General features: G+C 42.0%; 1 protein-coding gene across 9 annotated transcripts in view; it reads right to left on the bottom strand.

Annotated features, from left to right (window-relative positions):
• The window catches only part of Sh3yl1 (SH3 and SYLF domain containing 1), a 43,371-nt gene that overhangs the window by 8,752 nt on the left and 11,769 nt on the right, over window positions 1-22,850 (bottom strand). For 2 of the 9 annotated variants that reach the window (XR_010052117.1, XM_006239970.5), the window contains exons 4-8: window positions 21,354-21,418; window positions 12,608-12,720; window positions 11,841-11,969; window positions 10,009-10,201; window positions 9,259-9,337 (exon numbers count right to left, since the gene is read on the bottom strand). Coding sequence is in view for 5 of the 9 variants with exons in the window: in XM_006239970.5 (XP_006240032.1) it covers window positions 9,259-9,337; window positions 10,009-10,201; window positions 11,841-11,969; window positions 12,608-12,720; window positions 21,354-21,418 (579 nt within the window). In the remaining 4 variants the exon portion in view is untranslated. Of the gene's footprint in view, window positions 1-9,253; window positions 9,338-10,008; window positions 10,202-11,840; window positions 11,970-12,607; window positions 12,721-13,566; window positions 17,647-21,353; window positions 21,419-22,850 lie in introns of those variants that run through there. The other 7 variants (XR_010052118.1, NM_001108705.2, XM_063262076.1 and 4 more) reach the window with 5 other exon arrangements.

The following is a 22,850-nucleotide window of genomic DNA, read 5'->3' as shown; positions in this document are numbered from 1 at the left end:
TACAGCAAACCAGTTGCTAACATTAAACTAAATGGAGAGAAACTTGAAGCAATCCCACTAAAATCAGGGACTAGACAAGGCTGCCCACTCTCTCCCTACTTATTCAATATAGTTCTTGAAGTTCTAGCCAGAGCAATCAGACAACAAAAGGAGGTCAAGGGGATACAGATCGGAAAAGAAGAAGTCAAAATATCACTATTTGCAGATGATATGATAGTATATTTAAGTGATCCCAAAAGTTCCACCAGAGAACTACTAAAGCTGATAAACAACTTCAGCAAAGTGGCTGGGTATAAAATTAACTCAAATAAATCAGTAGCCTTCCTCTACACAAAAGAGAAAAACAAGCCGAGAAAGAAATTAGGGAAACGACACCCTTCATAATAGACCCAAATAATATAAAGTACCTCGGTGTGACTTTAACCAAGCAAGTAAAAGATTTGTACAATAAGAACTTCAAGACTCTGAAGAAAGAAATTGAAGAAGACCTCAGAAGATGGAAAGATCTCTCATGCTCATGGATTGGCAGGATTAATATAGTAAAAATGGCCATTTTACCAAAAGCGATCTACAGATTCAATGCAATCCCCATCAAAATACCAATCCAATTCTTCAAAGAGCTAGACCGAACAATTTGCAAATTCATCTGGAATAACAAAAAACCCAGGATAGCTAAAACTATCCTTAACAATAAAAAGACTTCAGGGGGAATCACTATCCCTGAACTCAAGCAGTATTACAGAGCAATAGTGATAAAAACTGTGTGGTATTGGTACAGAGACAGACAGATAGACCAATGGAACAGAATTGAAGACCCAGAAATGAACCCACACACCTATGGGCACTTGATTTTTGACAAAGGAGCCAAAACCATCAAATGGAAAAAAGATAGCATTTTCAGCAAATGGTGCTGGTTCAACTGGAGGTCAACATGTAGAAGAATGCAGATCGATCCATGCATATCACCCTGTACAAAGCTTAAGTCCAAGTGGATCAAGGACCTCCACATCAAACCAGATACACTCAACCTAATAGAAGAAAAACTAGGAAAGCATCTGGAACACATGGGCACTGGAAAAAATTTCCTGAACAAAACACCAATGGCTTACGTGCTAAGATCAAGAATCGACAAATGGGATCTCATAAAACTGCAAAGCTTCTGTAAGGCAAAGGACACTGTGGTTAGGACAAAACGGCAGCCAACAGATTGGGAAAAGATCTTTACCAATCCTACAACAGATAGAGGCCTTATATCCAAAATATACAAAGAACTCAAGAAGTTAGACCACAGGGAGACAAATAACCCTATTAAAAAATGGGGTTCAGAGCTAAACAAAGAATTCACAACTGAGGGATGCAGAATGGCTGAGAAACACCTAAAGAAATGTTCAACATCTTTAGTCATAAGGGAAATGCAAATCAAAACAACCCTGAGATTTCACCTCACACCAGTGAGAATGGCTAAGATCAAAAACTCAGGTGACAGCAGATGCTGGCGAGGATGTGGAGAAAGAGGAACACTCCTCCATTGTTGGTGGGATTGCAGACTGGTACAACCATTCTGGAAATCAGTCTGGAGGTTCCTCAGAAAATTGGACATTGAACTGCCTGAGGATCCAGTTATACCTCTCTTGGGCATATACCCAAAAGATGCCCCAACATATAAAAAAGACACGTGCTCCACTATGTTCATCACAGCCTTATTTATAATAGCCAGAAGCTGGAAAGAACCCAGATGCCCTTCAACAGAGGAATGGATACAGAAAATGTGGTACATCTACACAATGGAATATTACTCAGCTATCAAAAACAATGACTTTATGAAATTCATAGGCAAATGGTTGGAACTGGAAAATATCATCCTGAGTGAGGTAACCCAATCACAGAAAAACACACATGGTATGCACTCACTGATAAGTGGCTATTAGCCCAAATGCTTGAATTACCCTAGATGCCTAGAACAAATGAAAGTCAAGACAGATGATCAAAATGTGAATGCTTCACTCCTTCTTTAAAAGGGGAACAAGAATACCCTTGGCAGGGAATAGAGAGGCAAAGATTAAAACAGAGACAGAAGGAACACCCATTCAGAGCCTGCCCCACATGTGGCCCATACATATACAGCCAACCAATTAGACAAGATGGATGAAGCAAAAGAAGTGCAGGCCGACAGGAGCCGGATGTAGATCGCTCCTGAGAGACACAGCCAGAATACAGCAAACACAGAGGCGAATGCTAGCAGCAAACCACTGAACTGAGAATAGGACCCCCGTTGAAGGAATCAGAGAAAGAACTAGAAGAGCTTGAAGGGACTTGAGACCCCATATGTACAACAATGCCAAGCAACCAAAGCTTCCAGGGACTAAGCCACTACCTAAAGACTATACATGGACTGACCCTGGACTCTAACCTCATAGGTAGCAATGAATATCCTAGTAAGAGCACCAGTGGAAGGGGAAGCCCTGGGTCCTGCTAAGACTGAACCCCCAGTGAACTAGATTGTTGGGGGGAGGGCGGCAATGGGGGGAGGGTGGGGAGGGGAGCACCCATAAAGAAGGGGAGGGGGAAGGGGGATGTTTGCCCGGAAACTGGGAAAGGGAATAACACTCGAAATGTATACAAGAAATACTCAAGTTAATTAAAAAAATGGGCTAAGGATCAGAATAAAAATTTCTTAAAAGAAGAAATAAAAATAATGGTCAAGAAACATCTTTAGGCCTTCCACATTCTTAATTAGGAAAACACAAAACTAATTTGATATTTCATCTAACCCCAGGACTAATGGCTAAGATCAAGAAAAGTACCAGCAACTGCTAGAGGGGATGTGGAGAAGGGACGCTTGCTCTCTGTTGGGAACTGCAAACTGGTACAGCCACTGTGCAAGTCAGTGTGGAGATAGAACTTAAAAGTAAGACACTACTGCTGAAGACTCTACACTTTGGACACAGGGCTTGGAGGAATGGAGCCGGAGTAAACCTAATAGCCTCCTCCCTGAGGAATACCCCTGCAATACTGAAGGTAAGCTACCAAGGGAGGAAAGTTGTCTAGGGAGGAAAGCAAGCCCTGCCTAAATGTAAGGTCTACGCACTAAAACAATGATCACCCTGGTAAGAGTCCCCAGTGGTGCAACAGTGGCTCTTACAGCCAGTGGCAACCAACAGCCATCTGATTGGACAAGCCTTGCCCAATAGCAGGGAATTCATGCCTGGTACTGGAAACCCAGTTGAGTACCCATAGCTAGAGAGGTCACAGACCTTACAGAAGAACCTACTGTTTCTACTTTTCTAAACCAGTATAATTTTTAACTGCATCATAAGTACTTATCTTTATGTCCAGGGGTAAATATAGTTAGTCATCAAAGCTGCTTTTTGTAGCAGATGGAAATCATTATAGAGGTAGTCACTACTTGTCAGAATATAGAGAATGACTGACTGTGGGGGACTTAATCCTAGGTGACATATCTACAATACAATACAATACAATACAATACAATACAATACAATACAATACAATACAATACTATACTATACTATACTATACGATACAATACAATACAACAATACAATAATACAATACAATACAACAATACAATACAATACAATACAATTGATACAACAATACAATACAATACAATACAATCCTAGTGCCCTGCAAACAAGGCACTGGGAACATCATGGAAGAAGGGATGGAAAGATTCTATATATACACAACAGGAAAGAAGGGACGGGATGCAAAGATTATGCATATATATGCATACATACACACACATATATATATCTTTGATAAAAATAAAGAGGAAGAGGTTATGAATTTGAAAAGAAATTGGGAGGGGTTGGGGATTTAGCTCAGTGGTAGAGCGCTTGCCTAGGAAGCGCAAGGCCCTGGGTTCGGTCCCCAGCTCCGAAAAAAAGAACAAAAAAAAAAAAAGAATGAAAAGAAATTGGGAAAACTGGAGGAATTAGAGGAGAGAGAGAAGGGGGTGTAAATGATGTAAAGACAGTACTCATGTATGAAAGCCTGGATTTGAGAATTGTTCTTTCTATCTGTGTGAAGAACTGAGTTGGGATTTTGATGGGGATTGCACTGCACCTGTAGATTGTTTTTGGTAAGATGGCCATTTTTACTATGCTGATCCATGAGCATGGAAGATCTTGCCATCTTCTGAAATCTTAGATTTTTTTCCTTAGGGACTTGAAGTTCTTGTCATACAGATCTCTCACTTGATTAGTTAGAGTCATGATAAGATATTTTATAGTGACTATAGGGTGTTGTTTCTTTCTTAGCCCATTTATCCTTTGTATAGAGGAAGGCTATTGATTTGTTTTGAGTTAATTTTATATCCAGCCACTTTGCTGAAGTTGTTTATCAGCTGTAGGAGTTCTCCGGTAGAATTTTTTGGGTGGCATATGTATACTATCATATCATCTGCAAATAGTGATACAATGACTTCTTCCTTTCAATTTGTATCCCTTTGACTTCTTTTGTTGTCTAATTGCTCTAGCAAGAACTTTGAGTACTATATTGAATAAATAAGGAATAACAAAAAGCCCAGGATAGTGAAAATATTCTCAACAATAAAAGAACTTCTGGAGGAAACGCCATTCCTGACCTCAAGCTGTACTACAGAACAATAGTGATAAAAAACCAAATGGTATTGGAACACAGACAGACAGGTTGATCAATGGAATAGACCCATTAATAAACCCATATACCTATGCACACTTGATCTTTGACAAAGAGGCCAAAACTATACAGTGGAAAAAGAAAAGCATTTTCTACAAATGGGGCTGGTCTAACTGGTGGTCTGCATTGAGAAGAATGCAAATTGATCCATATTTACCTCTTTGTACAAAACTCAAGTACAAGTAGATCAAGGACCTCCACATAAAACCAGATACTGACACTAATGGAAGAGAAAGTAGGAAATAGCCTCAAACACATCTGTACAGGGGACAATTTCCTAAACAGAACACCAATGGCTCAGGCTCTAAGATCAACAATTGACAAATTACCATTTGAAACTTTACCTCATGAAACTGAAAAGCTTCTGTAAGGCAAAGGACACTGTCAATAGCAAGAAACAGCACCAACAGATTGGGAAAAGACCTTTACCAATCCTACATCTGATAGAGGGCTAATATCCAAAATATACAAAGAACTCAAGAAGTTAGACTCCAGAAAACCAAATAACCCAATTAAAAAATAGGCTACAGAGCTAAACAGAGAATTCTCGACTGAGGAATCTTGAATGGCCAAGAAGCACCTAAAGAAATGTTCAACATCCTTAGTCACTAGGGGAATATAATTAAAAGTGACCCTGTGATTTCACCTCACTCCAATCAGAATGGCTAAGACAAAAAACTCAGGTGACAGCATATTCTGGCTAGGATGTGGAGAAAGAGGAACACTCCTCCATTGCTGGTGGGATTGCAAACTGGTACAACCACTCTGGAAATCAATCTGGCGATTCCTCAGAAAATTGGACATAGTTCTACCTGAGGACCCAGGTATACCTCCTAAAGATACCCCATCATATCAGAAGCCCATGTGCTCCACTATGCTCATAGCGGTCAGAAGCTTGAAACAACCCAGATGTCCCTCAACCAAAGAATGGATATAGAAAGTGGGGTACATTTACACAATGGAGAAGTACTAAGCTATTAAAAACAAGGACATCATGAATTTTGCAGGCAAATGGATAGAACTAGAAAATATCCTGAGTGAGGTAACCCAAATACACACACACACACACACACACACACACACACACACACACACACACACACACGGTATGCACTCACTGATAAGTGGATATTAGCCAAAAAGTTCAGAATATCTATGATATAACTCACAGACCACATTAAGCTTAACGAAAAGGAAGGCTCAAGTGGGGATACTTCAATCTCATTTAGAAGGGGGAATAAAATAATCATGGCAGACAGAAGGAGGGAGGAACCTGGGTAGGAGAGGGGAGGAAGAAGGGAAAAACGGGGGCAGGATTATGGAGGGAGACAGGAGAGAAGTCCAGAGGGCCAGGGAATGAATAGAAACATGTAGTAGTGTGGGCAGGGAACAGAGAGGGGGAACTACTAGAGAATCCCGGACTCCAGGAATGCGAGAGGCTCCCAGGACCCAATGGGAATGACCTTAGCCAAAATGCCTAACAGTGGAGATATGGAACCTGAGGAGACCACCTCTAGGAGATAGACATGGCCCCCAGGTTTAGGATGGGGCCACCCACCCATCTCAAAATTTTTGACCCAGAATTGTTCCTGTCTAAAGGAAATTCATGGAGCAGAGACTGAAGGAAAGGCCATTCAGAGACCGCCCCAAAGTGGGATCCATCCCATGTACAGACACTAAGCCCTGACACTATTGCTGATGCCAAGATGTGCTGGCAGACAGGAGTCTGGCATGGGTGTCTTCTGAGGCTCCCAGCACCTGACTGAGACATATACAGATATCTACAGCCAGCCATTGGATTGAAGTCCAGGACTGTGATGGTTTGTAAAAGGTGCCCAGGGAGTGGCACTTTTAGAAGGTGTAGCCTTGCTGCAGTAGGTGTGGCCTTGTTGCAGTAGGTGTGCCCTTGTTGGAGTAGGTGTGTCATTGTGGGTGTGGGCTATAAGACCTTCATCCTAGCTGCCTGGAAGTCAGTCTCCTACTTGCAGCCTTCAGATGAAGATGTAGAACTCTCAGCTTTGCCTAGATGCTACCCTGCTCCTACCTTGATGATGAAAGACCGAACCTCTGGACCTTTAAGCCACCCCAATTAAATGTTGTCCTTTATGTCCTTTATGAGGCTTGTCTTGTTCATGGTGTCTGTTCACAGCAGTAAAACCTTAACTAAGACAAGGACCCCTATGGAAGAGTTAGGGAACAGACTGAAGGAGCTGAAGGGGATTGCATAGGAAGGAAAACAGTATCAACTAACCAGACCCTTCAGACTCCCAGGGACTAAGCCACCAACCAAACAGCTTATATGAGCTGGTCCACAACCCCCACTACATATGTAGCAGAGGACTGCCTTATCTGGTCTCGGTGGGAGGGGATGCGCTTGGTCCTGTGGGGTCTGATACCCTAGAGAAGGGGGATGCTAGTGGAGTGAGGTGGGAGTGGGTGGATGAGTGGGGGAGTGCCCTCTTAGAGGCAAAGGGGATGGGGGATGCAGTGGGGGGCTGTTACAGGGGGATCAAGAAGGAGGACAGCATTTGAAATGTAAACAAATAAAACAGGTATGATGACAAGATGAAACCTGAGTTAAATACTAGTTAAAACCTAGTTATGTCAGGTGTGACATAGTTGCCAATGCAGCTGCATGACATAGTTTCGGCTGCAGAGCCGTCACCTTGTATAACACATCTCTCTGGCTTTCTAGGATACAAATGGAGTCACTCTTTCTTGTATGCTTGCCTGTTGTGCTAGCTTTTATATCATATTCGTCTTCAAATACAACTTTGGGAGGGGGTAAAGTTTTCTGGGAAAGGGATTGAGAGCATTAGTAGAGAAGAAATGGCTCTGGTGTTCATAGCAGTAAACTGCCCCCACTCTGGCCATTCAAGCAGTCAACCCAGGCATAACGGGACCAGGGGTTCTGGATGTGCAGGCTGACTGCCTTAACAGTTCTCTGGGAAATCTTAGCAACAACCCATGATGACAGAGTTGTACCAGCAGATACTTGAAGTGGGAAATGCTTTTGAGAAACCTGAAGTTTTAGTAGTTAGGAGAATTGAAGACCCCTAAGGAAAAGAAACACCAGACCTGGGTCACTGAGAACAGGAATGGCCACTGAAAATACAAGGGCAAGGCAGAGGAAGAAATAGCTGCATCTGCTGCACTAGCAGACTGACCTTCCTGGAGCGATTCCTCCCGGGAGAGATTGGAACATACTGATGTGACTCCCCCTTCCCCTTGCCCCAACACTCTCTGCCTAAGGAAACTAGGGTACAAGTTCTAAGAGATGGAATTTGAGCCTGTGAAGGAGCCCTGCGGAAGCTGCAAGAGGAATTAATACTACATATAAAAAAGTTTGAAGAGTACTGTGGAAATAGGTATCTGGGAGAGCATAATCAAGCTAAAAATCCTGACATTACCCTGTCCTGTTTAGCAGCTTTCTCTTCTCATGCTAACACTGTAACTACGAGTTTATGCCCAGATGACCTGTGATGTGGAGGGTTTTCTGAGAGTTAAAAGGTAAAATATAACTCACTTCTGCACACACTGAACCATGACTTTGTGTGTGCAGTGTGCTTTCCGGTGAAATAGTTGCATAGGGATGGGGTTTTTCAGGAAGCTAATGAATGGGCTTGAGGAAAATAACGACAAGGGTTTTGATTATGTATTATTGTGTAATAAGAAGTGTGTCACCAATAAAAGACTGAGGTTAACTCAGAAAAGAAAAAAAGGGGGAGAGGGAGAGGGAGAGGGAGAGGGGGGGAGGGGGAGGGAGAGGGAGAGGGAGAGGGGGAGGGGGAGGGGGAGGGAGAGGGAGAGGGGGAGGGGGAGGGGGAGGGGGAGAGACAGAGAGACAGAGAGAGAGAGAGAGAGAGAGAGAGACTGCAAGCTGTCTCCAAGCACAGCTTCAGAACAGCAGGGAGTCGCCTGTCAACTTGCACCTTCATCATTGCCTGAGGTCTTGAGTTCATGCTGATCTAATCCTCCCACTCTAGAGAACTCTGAAGAACTGAGGCTGGTCCTCAGTTGTATACCTAGCTATACCTGGTTCGCTTCATGGAGACTATGTAGTACTTCTAAGAATATACAGCAAAATAAATTGAATTTTTAAAGATTCTTCTATTTTTATTTTATCTATATGAAGGTTTTGCCTGTGTATATGTGAACCACACACGTGCCCTGCCCACAGAGACTTGAAGAGGGTGTCTGGTCTCCTGGAAATGGAATTACAGAAGTGTTTGAGGTGCCATGTGGGTGCTAGGAATAGAGGCAGGTTCCTCTGCAGGAACACCGAGTGTTGTTAAATGGTGAGAAACTTCTCAAGCCCCATATGATAACAATGAAATATAAATCTTATTGTAGATTTATGAAAATACTTTATGAATGAGAGATGTCTTCACAAATTACAACAGTGAAGACTTGTGTATGAAAGCCTGTGCCATGGCTTAGAAGATGCTGAACCTTCCATTTTTCTCTTAAATGTTCTTCTATTTGATAGAGAAATATAACAAAGGTTACCTGTTTTCTTAATACTTAATACTTCTTTGAATACTGTTATATTTAAACTACAACAGAAGCACTTACTCTGGGAGCCGGCATTCAGCTGCACAGGTGGGCGTGATGGCTGTGGCCTTGATGATGGTTTTGGAGGTAGTTCTTTGGCCTGGGAGGCACAAGAATAAACACACAAAATTCAAAAATCTACTCTTATAAGAATAGGATGATTTTGCCTCCAACCTGCCTATTTATCGGGTTTCTGTCTTTGTATTCATTAAACTCAGAAATTCCCAGAAACTCATGTGTATGGGACAGAGCTGGATGTGACACTCTAACATGGGCTGAACCAGTACACTCTGGCACTTGAACCGCTCCCCTCTGACGTGTGTGTGTGTGTGTGTGTGTGTGTGTGTGTGTGTGTGTGTGTGTGTGTGTGTGTGTCTGAATGTGGTCTAGTACACTCTGGCACTCGAGCTGCTCCCCACTGGCAACTGCATGAGGTCTATAGGGACTGTAGGTCCAGTGATATAGTCACAGGAATAGTCAGCAGAGAAAGGCGGTGGTAACTTAAACTCTACACTTCAATTTCACTCTGTCCAACAGGCACAAAGGAGGGACCAAAGAAAGTCACAGCTAGAACTGGTCCTCTGACATTACCAGATTTCATCCTAAGAGACATACAGTTTTAGGAGACAGTCTTTTCTTAAAATCTCTACGATGTCAGCACTTGAGGACATGCCTGAAGCCTTTACATAAGTGAATCATAAAGGAAGTCCAGCATATCACTGGGAACTCCTAGCAGAGACAGAATGTGGTAAGACAGGACTGCTGGCTCACTGAGAGAAGCAAGGAGCCCAGCCGCAGCACCTTCCTCTGCTCCCGAGCCACTTTCTTCAGATTGATGCGCTGCCCTTCAGTTTCATACTTTTCAGTGAAGGAATTAAGGATTTCATACAGGTCTTCTGCTTGAGCAGGCTGTGGGACATCCCCAAATAAGATGTCATAAGCGCGGATGTCCTGACAGTAAAATCTAGCAAGTACAACATGAAGAGCATTTTTGTAGCATCCAGAGCTGCTTTGGAGGTAAATTAGCATGTTCACATGCAAGCGTAAATATTCTCAGGAAATACATCGTCTACCACAAGTCTTACCCCATGTCTCATTCTTAGACCCACCCCACGCTCACCTTCTAAGTTAATAAACATAAATATTGATATGTACTTTTCTTTCATATAAAAATCTTATCACATATACACACACAAACACAAATTATATACAAATACATAAGCAAATAAGGTACACATATTTCATAAGCTTTATCTTTATGCTTCTATAAAAGAAATCCTATACATAGCTTTGTGATTTCTTTTTTTTTTTTTTTTTTTTTTTGGTTCTTTTTTTTTCAGAGCTGGGGACCGAACCCAGGGCCTTGTGCTTCCTAGGTAAGCGCTCTACCACTGAGCTAAATCCCCAGCCCGTGATTTCTTTAAAATGTTTATTTTAGCTGGAGGATTTGTAGTTAATTAAGGGATTATTTATTGTAGTTTATCTAGGATTTAGCTGAGCTTTAGGAAGAAGACTGCTAGAGGTAGGGGTTTCTAAAGCCATTCTCAACTTCATGAAACCAGAAGTGGACAGACACATCACTCTTCTATAAGATGAAGGCTTTCATTTGCAAACCTTCATTTCCCTCATCCAGACTAGTTCTGGTTTATAGCAAGGTAGCAGTATGGTATTGTTGTACCCTTGGGAAAATTGCCGTGAGCCTGGTTGGTTGGGGCATTTATTCCAAACACAGTGGAATGTCTGTTCATATTGGCAGGGTCCTCTGTCATTCAGACTGGTACCCTTGGGATTGTGACTCTGTAGTCTGCTGAGTTTGATCTCTAAGACTACAAGGAAAAACTGTAGTTTGAGGAAAAACTGACCAGACACAAGATTAAAGAAGCTCTGGAATAGCAACAAATATTTTAAAAATCAACTTGTGTTTTGAATCAAAATCGGTCTCTATTTGGTATAGAAGACAATCCAGTGTGTGCTGATAAGAAATATTTCCTAGTGAGGTACTTCTGACTGACCCACAGGATTATTTGCTGTGCTCACTATGAGGCATGAGATGTCACATTGTTACCAAGTAAACAATGTGTGGCCAACAACTTATGGTTGTACTTACTATAAGCCCAAGCAGAAAAACAATGCACCTGCAATTGAATATGCCATGAGTGTAATCTTATTTGGCAAAAGAAGACTGAGGAGAAAGAGGAGGTAGTTGAAAAATGTAACATGCTTTGTTTATTTTGTCTAAGTTTTACTTTCATAAGCATATACTACTTTTCAAAAATTTTAATTATTTTTTATTATATTGTGTTTGGCCTGGGTATATTTATGCAGACGGCATGCTTGTCTGGCTGGCAGTTGTAAGCCACCATGTGGGTGTTGGGAAACAAACCTAGGTCCTCTGTAAGAGCAACACGTGCTCTTCACCGCTCTCCCAGCGCCAAGCCACACTAATTTTATCTTAAACATTTTACATATAGACCTTGTTGTAGTTAAATGATAATAAATGTACTTACAAACTCTTGAACCATGACAACTTTTGAAGTATTATCTTCTCATCATGCACTTAAAAAAAAAAAACCATCAATCAAAGTCACTCTGTATAAACTTACTTCCGATTAGTTTCTTTCCTTTCAATCAGACAGCTTCCTTCTAGGGAAATACCAGCAAAGAGGCCCCGGGATTTGCAGTACGTGAAGACGGCTGCAGAGCTCCTCAGGGACACGTTGCCTTCCAGGTTCCTACAAAAGATGTCAGAACCAAAATGACTACTCATCACTGGCCCTTGGCCTTAAGACCTGTCTTCCTAAGCCGTGGCTTTCTTTGGCTGAGCTAGAGTTTTAATGTGGCTTGACAGAGAAGGCAGCTGTGGGAAGACATCACATGAAAGTGCTGTGGAAGGGCTGATGGTCTGGTGGCATAACACTGGAGAGAAAGATCTGGGAGCTAGTCCTCTCAACCAGAGGACTGGTTCAGAGGTGCTGATACGGATTCTTCTGATGCACAGCATTTCAGATGGCTTACTGCTTAACTTCTATAAATAGGAGCAATCGTAACTCCCTAGCATGGCTACAAATGCAAGAATACTGTCTCATTACAAGAGAAGGAAAACAGGTCAGTGTTATAAATGCTGCTCAGTGAGATTCAACCGTTTCACATTCTATTCTAATACTTTAAGAAAACCCGTTATTCCAGAACACTTTATCACTTACTCAAACTTGACTAAGCTTATAGAAAATGCTACATCAATTCAACAGGAAGCATAGCTTCTGGTGCTTATTAAAACATTTATTAGTCATTTGTTCAATTTACCTTAATTCATTTTGAATGTGAAAAACTATGACTTCTTTGCCTTTATAGTTTAGAATATTTTACTCACCTGCCTAGGGGCCCAACTGCCACAGTAAAATTCCCTCCGAGGGTCAGGTTTCCGCCCTTTGCAAAGGCTTCTACAGCTCTGTCATAATTCAGAATTATCACCAAATCTGACACCTGAAATGTAGAAACCCACTCATTTATAAATAGCCGGGATCCTGGATGTACAGATATACACACTTATGCCGAGCACTCGGGAGGCACAGGCAAGAATATCTCTACACAGATGTGTGTGTTCAAGGCTGTCCTGGTCTATATATCAAATCCCAAGCTGCTAGCTAGTCTACTGACTCGACAGACAAACCACGCCCCCTCCCCAAGAGCAAAAGACAGAAACAAATCAGCCATTCCTAAATGGCTTGCATAAAATACACGTGACTTTATATACAGCTATACCATATATAATGAAAACTTTCAATGTACATAGGAAGCCAGATATGGACGGGATGCCAGTACTTTGAGTAGATAGGGCCGGAAGCCAGCCTTGTACAGGTAATTATGGCAAATACCTGTGAGCCACCCAGCCTTCAGTGCTCGCCTTTATCCCCCAACCACTGGCAGTGCAGCTAACCATTTACCAATGAGCCTGCAGATTGTCACACTGATAACCAGAACAGATCAAAAAAGGCGAAGATCAAATGGCCTCTGCTCTCGAAATAAACTACAAAATCTAGTCTCATGGAACTCGGAGCTGAGATTTCACATCGGGCTTCAGGTCTGAGGCGACTTCTACGCCCTGGCACTGCATTTTAGATATTTAAATGATGTTCGTTGGCTTCCGTTGTTAGTAATGTCTAAGGAGACTCAAGTGAAAGCTTACATCAATACAACATAGTTTGTTTCTCAAATTCACACTGGCCATAGGAGGCGCAAAGTTAGAGAAGAAAAGGAGTATCACCTATCATGTGGGAGGCATTATGGAGACGGCAGTGCTGACACCCCCCCCCCCCCCCCCCCCGCCCCAAGTGGGGTTACTTAGAAGATAATTGGGTGTGAATGCCACTGAGTCTCAATTGTTGTGTCACCTTGGGGGAAATGTCGGTAAACTCTCAAAGCCTGGCTCCTTCTTTGTAATGGTGGTGGCGGCATGCTCACATAGCCACCCTCTTCTGTGTGAGGAAAAGAAGTTAATGAAAGCCAAGCAGATTCTAAAAGATGCCTTAATGTGTATAGTTCTTTGACATTTTCTAAGTGTTTTCTGAGCAGTGTTTCATTTGATGTACAGAAAATTCCTGTCATTAAAAACATCCTTGATATAAATGGCTCTGGGCAAGTGCAGAAGCCTTTTCAACTCTTGCTAACTGTCCAGTGCAAACTCCCCCTCCCCCATGGCAGTAAGAGTGACACTGTCCTAAAAAGGACTTTGGCCAGGTAAATGGATGACTAAAGCCTAAAGGTAGGGTTTCTGTTTACCAGAGAAGCAGATCTCCTAAGGCCCAGTCCTATTTGCCAGAAACCACCCTTAACCTCCCCCAAAGGTCAACAACCTTGGGCAAGGGCACCTAGTCAATCCAGATAGTCTTTATCAGCGCAAGTCCCCACCCTGCTGACTGCCCTGAGCTTCCTACCATTTTCTTAATTGCCCTTCCCCACCTCATCCCCTGCTCCAAGACAGCCCAGGCTGTCTGATACCCAGTAACTCCGCCCAGGGACTGGCCTGCATCATCACTTATACCAACGGAAATACAGACAAACTTCTGAAGATTGCAGTGTTGAATGACAGGATAGTTTAGCATCTCTTTATTATTGTTTGTTTGCTTTCTATAGTCTCTCATTCTGCAGCCAATGCTGGCCTTGGAGTTACAGTCTTCCTGTCTTGGTCTGCTGAATGCTGGATTACACTACACCTGAGAGCATTCTGTCTGCCCATTTAAGCATTTCATGTTGTGATGTCTCATAGGCACCTGGAGGTAACAAAACAACCTTGTATCGTTTGGTACATTCACACTCAAAAGAGGTAAATTTCTCTCCAGAAATGCTGCACTCCTTGCTGCATACTGTTTAGTGTAGGCTTTGAGGGGAAAGGTTTCCAAGTGTTGCAGCTCTAAGTAGAAAAGTATTCTGGCAGTCTGGAGCCAAGGAACACCACAAACTCACACTGCACAACGAATCTCACACAAGAGATGTACTCTGCTAAGGAAAGAGGTCAGAGGGAACTGAGCAGGACACAGGGTTTCTTGGGGGAGGAGTTTTCTAGGGTGAAGGGTAGGGTTGATGGGATTTCAAATCCTAAATTTGGGGCAAGCCCAGGAATTGGGACTTTTAGCTCTGGGATTGGTAGGTTTTTGAGCTCAGGAGTTGGTGGGTTTTGGTGGGCTTTCAAACTTGGAAGTAAGTTCAAACTTTTTACCCTATACTTTCAACCACTCAGAACAGTAAAGTAATAAAAAGAAAGAGGCCACTTAGGAAAAGTCAGGCTTCTAATTTTCTATTTGCTCTTTGCTCTGTATTTGGTTTCTCTGAAATAAGAGTAAGATGATCCTAATTTTTGTTTGTTTTTGTTTTTCCCCTGGTGATACTACTAGTGAAAAAGATTAACAGCCAAAGGGCGAGATTTCTATAGCAGAAGCAGAAAAGTCTTCCCGATGAAGGCAGGGCAGTGGAGCAACACTGAGATAGTATAACACTGGAGAATCTGATAAAGTTTGAATACTCTGTATCAAAATTTAATTTAAAAGGTACACATTTTTCAATTAAATACACTCTTAAACATGAGAGCTAAAAATGCCAGCTCCAAAAACATCTGAGGGAAATGCTCTCAGGAGACTTTTCTCTGAGATATTGTCTGAAAGCTACTTGAGATTTGTGTCACATTCCTGAGTCACTAATGAGGTCTTCACACAAATTCAGATATGGCTCAGAAGTAACACTGTCATTTGGCTGCTAGTCATCAGCCTGTCTCTGAGCACTAATAAGAAGCCTGGTGTACTGTTCTTTTACATCCTGCTGTATGTCATTGAAACATTCCTTCCTGTAGGATGCTTCTTAAGCAGGGAGGTAAACAACTCAAAATAGCTTCAGGAAGTTCCTGAAACTGACTAAATTCACTAGCTCCTCCTTGTTGTAGGCCTACTTCAGAGTAAACAATAAAAGCTGAAAGTTCTCCTTAGGTGGAAGGAAGCTGAGCTGCAAAGACTCTTGCAGTTTGTGTGAGGGGTAAGGTTAAGTTTTAATTACTGTGCTTAAGAGATCTATAAAACAAAAATGCTTCTAACACATAAGCTCCACTTTTCTGTAAACAGGTAACTTCTTGGAACACTGGGGCCATTCATGTAAAATAACAGCCCATGTGTTTTCACTTCAGTAAACAAGGTTGGCTGTCCCAACAACACAGGATGCTGGATCACATGTAGGTAGGAAGTATGTAGATAGGAAGTATGTCAGGATGTATGCTTGTCCCTGATTGGATGAAGGCACAAAGTATATAAACTTGTAGGTTTTGCCTTTATAAGTCTCTGTCTAATGTAATTCAGTGGCATTCTCTGGGAATCCTGGGGGTGGTTCTGGCCAGTGTTCATCTTCTTAACAGTATTTAATAAAGCTTTCTTCAAATTTGGCTCAAATATTGTGGTAGTCATATTACTCTTATCCTGTGGGATTAACAATGCAAAGATGACTCCAAGATCAGCTGCCTAGAAGAAGAAGAAACTAGAAGAACTGCCTAGAACTGAGTAAGCCTTTATTGGTGCAGCTTGTCTTTGAGTCATTTTTGCTCCTATAACAACCCCTTACCCAACCCATATTACTATAAGTAAGCCCAAGAAAACTCACTGGTTCACTCGGTTGGGACTTTGGTCTGTTGTAGGTTCTCTATCTGCAGTGAGTAGATGAGTATTGCATTTTCTTACTCATACTCCACAGAGGTCGGCTTGCCTTCTCTCCATTCTCCCAATCCTTGTTGACTCTGGAAGCTATGCAGTTTTCCTGCTGATCTTGTTACAGGGGCTCACATGTCTAACTCTGAGGCAGTGGCTAGTCTCACCACACAAACCAGATTTAGTGGTTGCCTCCCAACATCTCCTAGTCCTCACTCAGCTTGGTCCTTGGAGGGTCAAAGACTAAACAAACTCTCATCTCTGACAAAGCTTAAATATATATTCTCTCTATAAAAGGCTGAGGTTGGTTGGTGCTCCAACCCCTACCAAATACCAGTGATAGAAAGTCAGTGTCTATTGTGAACTGTCAATCTGCTTATTCTAGGATAGGCTAAAAGCAGTGCTGTTTTCTGTGCTTTGGACTTTACTGCCATTTTCCTATAAAGAAGCTGTTAAATGTATTCAACACATACCCTGTCATTATATTCTTATTCTACTGGCTTTCAAAACTGCATTTCTCAGAGTCGAATTGCCCATTAAGAAAACAATGGGAGTAAATGTTATAATCTTTGAATAAATGTGTGGAAGAATGTGCTACCTGTTGTAGGTTTTGTTTGTCCATTTGTTTGTTTTACCTGCAGAACTCTCTATATGTCTACAGTGTTCAGGAGGAACTTTCTTGGAGGACACAAGCCTGCCTGTTCAGCTGGATACAACAGGATAAATTAGATGTAAACTTACTTTCACCATTGAAGCCTGCCCAATCTGTGCTTTGCTGGGAGGCTGCTCCACAGGTCTCTTTCCTTGCCACGAAATGTCCAATTAATCTGGGATATTTTTCCATACAGAAGCAATAGTTTTATATCTTAATCATATATAGTTACCAAACCTAGACACTATTGCTGATGCCAAGAGGTGCTTGCTGACAGGAGCCTGATATAGCTGTCTCCTGAGAGGCTCTGCCAGAGCCTGACAAATATAGAGGCAAATGTTCACAGCCAACCATTGAACTGAAAACAGGGTCCTCAATGGAGGAGTTAAGGGAAAGGACTGAGGTAGCTAAGGAGGTTTCCAACCCAATATTAGCCAACCAGACCCCCCCTCCCCCAGAACTCCCAGGGACTAAACCACCAACCAAAGAGTACACATGGAGGGACCCATGGCTCCAGCAGCAAATGCAGCAGAGGACGGCCTTGTCTGGCATCAATGTGGGGAGAGGTCCTTGGTCCTGTGAAGGATGGATGCCCCAGTGTAGAGGAATGTAGTGGGGGGGAGCACCCTCATAGAAGCAGGGGGAGGGGGTGATGGGATGGGGATTTCTGGAGGGGAAACCGGAAAGGGGATAGCATTTGAAATGTAAATAAAAGTCCAGGCCTGTGGAGGATGGCCTTTGGTGCAGGGCAGGAACACAAAGACTCCAGCCTTGGCCAGCACAACAGGAGCTACAGTGCCTGTAGGAGCAGAAAGCTTCTTCTTTCTGTAAGTCCTCCCCCTGCCCCCAGCAGACCCCAGGAAGACTTGACAGCTAGTGAGGTTGGGGCCCCCAACTCAGAGTGGCCACAGGGAGAGTCTCAAAGCTGCAGGGCTAGACCGGAGACTAGAGGTAAAAGCTGTGCTGGGTCCTAATGCCTGCTCTTTCTATGGGCATTTTCCAAATATAGAGGCAAATGTTCACAGCCAACCATTGAATTGAAAACAGGGTCCTCAATGGAGGAGTTAAGTGGCTTCTTTTGAGATAAGATATTTTCTTACCTGGGACTCCTTTGCCCTATTACTGTGGTCTGCCTTTGTTTTTGCTCCAGCAAACATGGACGATCTTACCATTGTTCTTACTTTTTAATTATAAAGACTTGTCAAACTAAGGGAAAAACCCAACTTTCCCAAATTCCTTTAGATGCCTGGGTTTTATATTTAACGTTTTAGCGTATACTATAAGTTTTAAAAGGGCTGAAGGGAAACATAGATTAGAGGTTTTACTTGCAAAGGAACCAAGATCTCTATGCCTCATAGAATCATTCTATTATCCTGTTACTTGATGCCTTTATAGGAGGAAAAACATGCACTAAAATTTCAGGCTGTCTGTCCCCATCTGCAGACACATGCAAACTCGCTGTGGATAGATGGAGCACTAGCTTCAGGCTTGTGGATGTCTTTTGGGGATGGGGAAGACTGAAAAAATTCTCATATGCTGTTTTAGCTCACTGAAAAGTTGGCTCTGGAGATAGGATTTGACTCGCACAATTCAGACCGAAGCATGTTTATATCAAATGTCCTACAAAGTCTCTGTTCTGGGTCAGTTGGCTCACGGACTCTGTGATAGGGAAGAGAACAGAACAGCCCAAGAAAAAGGCACTGTGTGCTTCAGAACATCTAAGAGATTAACTATTTGCATAACGGTGCTTATAAGAATGGAATGCTCATACATGGAGAGGCTAAAAAGGATTTTCTGTCTAAAATCTTTCAAACATAATTCCAGCATCACAGTCAGCTAAATTTTCTTGGATGCTATAAACATCAATTTATCCTGCATGCTGTATAAACCATAAAAACTAGCTTGTATTTTCTACAAGGTTTATGACCTGGAAACTTACAAGGCCTGATTGTTTATGTACACAGTAATATCGATTTATTACATTACTCCATGTGTATAATTTATACTCAACTTTTTTTTTTTTTTTTACTAATGTGATGCTGTGCAATGTCTTTTGTGCTTAATAACCACCTGCTTGAAGCAATCACAGCTGGGCTTCTTGAGAAATTCATATTCCTCCAGGAAAGGAGGAGACAGACAGGGGGCTTGTACCCTCACACTGGTATCCAGTCCCTCCTCTCAATAGTTGTAGGCAATTGGGCCATAATTCCATAAGGCCTCACGGTTTTTCCGAGAACTAGGTTATACAGGTTAGGAAAACTAAGAATAAGGGGCCGTGTTGGGGGGCCGTGTCCATCTGTTATACACACTAGGTAAAGACTCCATTGAGAATAGGTGTCTACCACTTCACTCCCCTTGCCCAGGAAAATAAATTCTTATGGCAAATTGTATATTTGTGTGTTATTGGTAAGGCTCCTAGTACTTGATTTTTTTAATTGTCTAATCAAGGGTAGTTATATGTAAAGGTTAAGATGGCTGCATGTTTTTATGACTCGGAAGAAAAATATGGCTGGTCACCTTAATCTACCACAGCAGATGTTAGCTCGCTGAGTGGTTTTGCCCTATTTGGTCTTTTTTTTTTTTTTAAACAAATAATGCTCACCCACTCAAGGTCATTGATATCTCTAAAGCTCTTACTGAGATGTAAACTTACTTTCTCAGGATCAGGGAGACAACCAAAAAAAGTTACAAAAGATACAAATCTGAGGTTATATCTCTAAACATAGAATAAATTGTATTAATAAAGATGGGGATACATCCATCAAAGTTCAAAGCTCAGTCGCAGCAGATCTGAATATACTGTATAGGGCTCTGAAGAAGCCATGGAGAGGAAAATAACAATGAGTAATTGTTTACACTCAGCACCTACCTCCCAGACGCACTTATGAGGACACAGTAAACAGAGTAACACTGTCCTTAGTCCTGCTGGCTGAAGGCTAAGGTATCTGCATCCTGGCTCATGGCCATGCATGACCTTGACGTTGGACTTCCATTCTCCTTCTCTTGAGTAAGCTACTCCCAGGGATTTCCCACCCATGGCAATAGGAACAGGCTTTCCCTTACTCTGCATGGGGTTCCTGGGGAACTGCTCATTATTTAGCATCTATCTTTTAGGGCATCTGTCTCAAAAACACTTTAAAAGAAGCACTAAAAATACTAAAGACAGTATTTGAGATGCATTAAGTAACTCTAGATAATAATTCAAAACCACATTTAAAAATTAACAATTACCTCTCTTGCATGTTAATGAAATAAATTCCAGAACTAATTTTATACCACCATAAATATAAGCTTCGTGATCCAGACTTTGTAAATGACAAAAGTTTAAAAATTATAACACCATTCCAAGAGCTTTGAATATATGTCAGGCTATTTGAGCATTACTATAAGCTAAGGGAGGGCCATTTTCATCTCTATGTTGTAGATGAAGAGAGCAGGATCCAGAAAGGAAAGGAGACTTTCAACATCACACTGCAGGTGTGGGTGACTCTGGCTACAATTTGAGCCAGTGCCACCCTCCCACATAGTATAGTTCACCTAGAAACCCATGTGCTTTGAAAACAATAAAGTATAGCATTTAATAAGATGTTTGTCTAACATCCTCATGTTTCATTTCTTTTTCAAGGCTACTAAGCTGGAAAAGAATCCTCAGTTTCTAAAGATTGATCTTGTTTTGGGCTTTAGTTTTTCTGAAATTTAAGCTACCGATTACTACTTAATCTCTCAAAATGTTCAAAACAAATGCCACTTGACCTGATGCTCAAAGCAGGCTCACAGGGAGTTGGGGCAAGGAGAGGACACAGGGACTATAGAAATGGTACGGTGTAGAAAGACAACTGGGAGTTGGGGAAGACGAGACGGAGACCGGAAATAAGCCGTGGGATTAAGAGAAGAGGGCTGGGGAGGGACATCAGAACTGGAAGTGTGGGTAGCTTATCTGTGGAAAGGAAACTAGCAGGGTAAGGCATTGGAATAGCATTTCCGAGGTTCTGAAGTGGCTTCTACTGTATTCAATGCTGATGAAACTTGGAGAGGCAGAACTGAAACGTTTTGTGTTTATGTTGTCTTGAATATATGCAAGTTAATACAGAAGGCGAAAGACAGACGAGTTCAAAGAAAGGGAAGGAAGGAGGGAAGAGGAGAGGAGTGGAGAACAGAGGAAGCCGGAAGAGACTGCTCTGAACAGTGTAAGAAGCAAATAAGGGCACTAAGGAGGCTCCATTCTTCATGCTGAGCCTGGCTACCTTCAGGGATTGTGACAACGACTTAGATAGCCCACTTACCTCTATTCCTATTTCAAATCCTCCACCGAGCCCAGCTATCCCAATGGCTGAAGGAGCAGACCATTCTGACAAAAACAACAACATTTTAATATATAAAATGCATCATATGAACATTAATTAAGACAATACTTATTTTTTAAAAAGATTCATGAATCTTATACTTTAAGTAGTTTCAAAGATAAATGTTTTAAAAATATATTAAGTATTCACTAAGAGTGTCATACTCACAAACTCATACAGGTCATGCTTTCCCTAATGGCCCACATACACCTGAACTGTGATCTCATTATCCACTTAAAATATTCAATGGTGAGAATTTCAACTATCAATATTTTTAAAACTTACCTGCCCAGGTTTGGGTCACAACAGTGTCAGTCATTAGAGATCGAGATTCAAGAGTGTTTTAATGACTCCCAGGAGTTGGGGATGGTGGGTGGTGGTGGTTAACATAATTCTAAATTGTTGCTGTCATATATTGTTTTGGCACCTCTTGTGCAAAAGAAGCTTCCGTTATATTTGTAATTTAAGCACAGTATTTTTATTTGGAGTTTTAAAATTGATGTGTGTTTATTTTTTTCTGTATAGAAATATATAAAGAAAAACTGTTTTTAGCTTGGTGTTGACAGAGTGTTTATCTCTAAAGGACACTTCTATGCTAACTTCCCTTTGCTGGGGAACTCATCCTAGCTAGGTATTGCTGATGGATACATCTAGAATTAACCTGCCAGTCTTGGAAGAGCTTTATTACAGGAATCAGAGCCTAACAATCCCAGAGCTGCTTCTCATGTCTGTGCTTAGCAACGTCTACCTTACAGGCCTGTTCTCTGGGATCAGAAACTCGCCTTACCTGATTTGGGCCAGCCTTTCTGTTAATTTCAGCAGGTGGATAGCTGCTTTTTCTGGAAGATGGGGCAAAGAAACTCAGCCTTTGAAAACAATAGAAAAATGCAGTGTGGTTGAGAGCAGGGATGGAGAGGTTGGTAGAGACGGACCCTTATGTGTAAACCACAAGTGTCTGTCAGTGGATAGCAGATGGATCTGTAGGGCCTTCTGGCAGAGCCCAGCCATCCACTGTGTTTGTGTCACTGCTGAGACTTCTGCCCGTGAGTATTTGGGCAATATGTCATAGAAAGAGCTTCGTATTTTCTAACTCTAAAGATTTAGGATTTTCATTATTTTAAAACGTGGCAATTTAAAAAAATTAACTGAAATGATTACATGGCAAGGGTTTTTATTAAAGGGCCCATAGAAGGAAAGTGTCTGGTGCACACAGCACTGGAGCTGTGGTGCACGCCAATACCAACAGCAACCCACAACTGTGGGAAGGTAACCCTACTGGCTCTGGGGACATCTGCAGGAAAGCATGAATCTAACTGAGGGATAAAGGACGTGTTTATCAACACCCGTGCTCATGATCTGGAAGTATAAATGATTTCCATTAAAGTAGTTATTGACAGAGCGAGGAGTCCTCTCACAGGAAGAACAACACGAGTCAAG

This window comes from Rattus norvegicus, chromosome 6, assembly GCF_036323735.1.
Source record: "Rattus norvegicus strain BN/NHsdMcwi chromosome 6, GRCr8, whole genome shotgun sequence".
Taxonomy (NCBI): domain Eukaryota; kingdom Metazoa; phylum Chordata; class Mammalia; order Rodentia; family Muridae; genus Rattus; species Rattus norvegicus.
Note: the sequence above shows the minus strand (reverse complement) of the source record. Positions and strands in the feature narration are given on the sequence as shown.